This window comes from Cotesia typhae, unplaced genomic scaffold (assembly GCF_013202065.1).
Source record: "Cotesia typhae breed Kobodo isofemale line unplaced genomic scaffold, CoteBio_Ctyphae contig_123, whole genome shotgun sequence".
NCBI lineage: Eukaryota > Metazoa > Arthropoda > Insecta > Hymenoptera > Braconidae > Cotesia > Cotesia typhae.
This window is the reverse complement of record NW_027423715.1, coordinates 2,137,050-2,141,157: the sequence shown is the minus strand read 5'-3', so window position 1 is coordinate 2,141,157 and position 4,108 is coordinate 2,137,050. Positions and strand designations below refer to the sequence as shown.

At 30.0% G+C, this 4,108-nt stretch overlaps 1 protein-coding gene across 1 annotated transcript; it reads right to left on the bottom strand.

Annotated features, from left to right (window-relative positions):
• Positions 1-1,809: 1,809 nt before the first annotated feature.
• LOC141536869 (uncharacterized) lies at positions 1,810-3,841 on the bottom strand. The gene is made up of 2 exons (XM_074257650.1): positions 3,421-3,841; positions 1,810-1,899 (listed from the first exon to the last, which is right to left on the bottom strand). Exons 1-2 carry the CDS (start codon positions 3,705-3,707, stop codon positions 1,821-1,823), a joined length of 366 nt encoding a protein of 121 aa, XP_074113751.1. The 5' UTR covers positions 3,708-3,841; the 3' UTR covers positions 1,810-1,820.
• Positions 3,842-4,108: the final 267 nt, after the last annotated feature.

The window sequence follows — 4,108 nt, the reverse complement described above, 5'->3', positions numbered from 1 at the left end:
GCTGAACGACATTCTCGGGCTGTTAAAATTAAAGCCCAGCTGAAATTTCGGGAACAATTTAACAGTAAAGCTCACTGTAATCAGTGTAATTATACAAAGACTTAACATTCTGCAGGATACACGGAACGTAAGACAGTGAGTGAAGTAAAGCTTCTACTTTTGTATGTACCTGTATATCACTATATACAACTATTTCTATCTTTATCTCTAACTTCGTGTCTACTCGTTTGCGTTCTGTCAAAACCGCAGGGCAAATCCTTGTTCCCGCGACTTCTAAAATGTCTATGCGGTATGTAAATACATCAAAGTTTAATGCTACATAATTTTATACTCGGAACTGGAGTTATTGCCCATTTTTCTCTTCTCGTTAATTAAAAAACTCCTTTACAATTTAGTTGTATGGTAATTAAAATAAAAATAAAAAATTTCTAACAATAATTTTTCATAAAAATTATTCAATTTTCTCCACAAATTTTTTTTTCATTTTACAAATAATAAATCATTTAAAAAAAATAATAATTTCACTTATAATAGAAATTAACGGCAATTATATAAAAGCTTAGATTGAAATCTTAATGCGTAATATAAAAAGCACATCGCGATCGCGGCTATCAATTCATCAAAGCCAAGCTTATACATGCAAAGGTTTGTAAGTCTAAAAAAAAAAAAAAAAAAAAAAATAGAAGGATATATATATGAAATGAAAAGAGTAAAAAGGACGCGGAAGGGTGGGAGGTGAACCTTCATGCAAGGGGACAAACTGGGAAAGCCTTTCTTTAAAATTTATGGGGTAGCCGCTTACAGGGCGTGCAAGAAAGTACAGACTCTTGGAACATCTCCGAGGGTGGTTTCATCAAAACGCCAATAAATTTTACGAAGCACCCAACTGGGTCAAAAGATATCAAAAGCGTCTCCTGTCGTCAAGTTGGTGCATCCGCTTTCCAAGAAACTGCCGACTACTTTTGCTAATAATAATATTCATGTAAATTTATCATATTTACTTACATATAAATTTACATTAAATTTTACGTTATTGAAAAGCGACTAAAATGAGATTTTTTAGACGAATCTACCGTTGCAATTTCATGAAAATACTTTCAAGATTACAAAAATTACTTTTAAAAAAATAATTCATAGCAAAATTTTGAACAATAATGTATTAGCAGCCTTGCGGTCACTATGTGACTGCCGTGACTTGTGAACTACAAATAAAATAAAATTTTGCTTTGTAAAATAATGAATTTTACGCAATAAAGCGCAGAACAAGTACGGGAAAATACGAGTTGAAGTAAAAATTTTGTTATTTTTTTTTTTGAGTACTTTTCTAAGTAAACAACGATCTTGTACTGTGTTATCTATTGAAGCGAACCTCAACTTAAGCACAAGACTCGTCCTAGCCCATTGCCATCGCCGGAAGATAAATTGACGCAAGTACTCTTAGGGATGACCAATTGAGTTTGGATGTTCCGGGGAAAGGAACTAAAATAAATAAAGAAAACATTTGAGGAAAATGGAGTTTTAAAATAGAGAGAAAAAATCAACTGAGAGATGTTGGTCACGGAGCTTACCTACTATGCGCTCAACTTTTCAAATAGCACCTACTCGAGTACTGGGGATGGATACACCGGTACCTTGCCATAGATCGAGTTCCATTCCATCCACGTTAAATATTTACTACTAACGGAATTTTAAATTACACTGGATGACGGTACGAACCTTCAGTCAGAAGAGATAGAGAAAAATTTATATTTCCTTCTAGTTAATTATTTACTCCGAGTTTTATTTTTTAAATTTAATTATGAAATGTCGTTTTCCCTTAGTTAGTTTTTCGTATTTTTAGATCTGAAAACTGACTCATGCTTCTGATGTTTAATTTCTCCAGCAATTTCAACGTGTATTCTGGAAGTTTAAATATTTATGATAATAGTCATTTTTAAAAATTGAGTTGGTTAATTATTGAAAGATTACAAGTTCAATTTTCCGTTGGAATTAGAAAAAGTTTGATATTTTTCTCAATTTATTTTCTAACATATTTTTATTCAGTGAGATGAAAATAGTGAATATTTATATTAATATTTATAGAATTCTTGACGTTATTTCTATCGGGTTGCGGTGAACCAATAGTTGAAACCGAAGTAATTGGTTTCAACACAAGAAAAGTTTCAGATAATTTTATCATATTTTTAATAATTTTAACAGTAAAATTTGTAAAAATATTGATTAATTAAATTTTCAATTAAAGCGCGTTCGATTTTCCAGTTCTAATTAAATAATTATTGCAGATTATTTGACTAAATTGTGGTTTATTGATAACACTCTTAAAAATGAATGATCCAATAGTCAATACATTGGATTAAACTTGTACATCTAATTATTAATTCAGAAAAACATTAAGTACGTATTATGAGAAACATTTTCCATCGAAATTGACAATAATTTGAAATAGATTTGACCTAAAAAGAAAGAAAAATAATTCTGCAACCAGATAAGAGCCCATTAAAAATATCGAATAAATAATATAGTACCGGTAGCATATAAATATTGCCATTTAAATAATCTCATGATCATAATAACTGTCTGATGCGGATAATAAATAATAAAATAAAATTGACTGCAGCTGAATTGCATTAAAATGTCATGCATTCAATTAAATAAAAGCACAACTGATTTTTTACTACCGAGAACACCGAGAAAGAGCTAAGACATCCGCAATACCCTGACAAGATACAAAAGCAGGAGATATCAGTTTCACATGGATCCAGGTCACGAAAATGTGGTCGTCTTCATTTTGTCGGGTTACCCATTCTCAGAATCACGTAGGTATCCACGTCTCTTAAGACAGACCGAAAGTGTGTTCATATAAAAATCAAGAATATAAATTCTTTGTGAATCTTCACCGATATTTTTTTTACTCTTTTACATTTCAAGAAAATTTTACCATCTGGTGGATTTTGTTATAAGAGCAATAAAAAATGCACTTTATAAAAGTTCACGTGTTACATTTGTATCGTTAGTTGACAATTTTTGGAATATGGGTAAAATACATACATTAAAAATTCTACAATTTACGCTTCAACGCCCGCGTATATTTTTTAATAAAAATTATTTTTTATTGTATTTTTGATTCTTCGATTTTTTTGGTAATTGTTTTTTTGTTTTGAAATTTTAACATAAAAATAATTTAAAATTATCATTTAAAAAAAAATTTACAATTTATTATCTCTCACTAATTTTCTATTTTTGTAAAAAAAAAAATTATTTTTTTACTTCAAAATTTTCCATATAAATTTTTCTAATCTATAAACCATTTTTGAATTGGAAGTGTCATATTTACGATCAGATAATATATTGAAATCAACCAACACTCGCGTTGAAGCGTATAAAATAAAAACAAAAAAAAAAGAATCATTAAAAACTTACTCAAAAATCGGCTGATTAATCGTAATAGCCGGTGATATATTTTCCGTTTCATAGCAATCAGACCTCTGTAATGGGGTTTGTTTTAATATAGTTGTTACTGTTTGATGACAATTAGATGTTGCAGAGGCAGCAATTCCATCCGCAATTGAAATTTCAAATTGCATCGTGTCTGAATTCCAAATTTTAACCCTTAAATTATTATTATCTGATACTGGAATTGTAGTTTTAGTTTTAGTTGGAGATGATTTACCAAATACCCGAGAAGTTTTAGTCGTTAGACGTGACATCGCATCAGAAGTTATTATTATAATCGTTAATAACAATTATATATATTTATAAAGTTACAGTTCTGGTTAGAGTTATATTAATACTAATATTTAATAACAAATAATCACCAAGCTATTCCACGAGTAGACGAACTACCGAGTACTCTTGGTACGGGTGTAATACTAAACATCGCAATTAACCGACGAAGTAACATTGGTTACGATCGTATCTATATGGCGCGCCCATAAACCAATTTAATGATTTTATTTTAACGCTCCGGCGCTTTTCAATAGATATTTACACGTTTTCAGCTTCTATACTCGACACATTTTTAATTTCACCAACTTACAATACACATACATGAGTTTTTATAGTACCCATACTCCGACATATTTTTGATATCGTGTTTGCAACAATACAC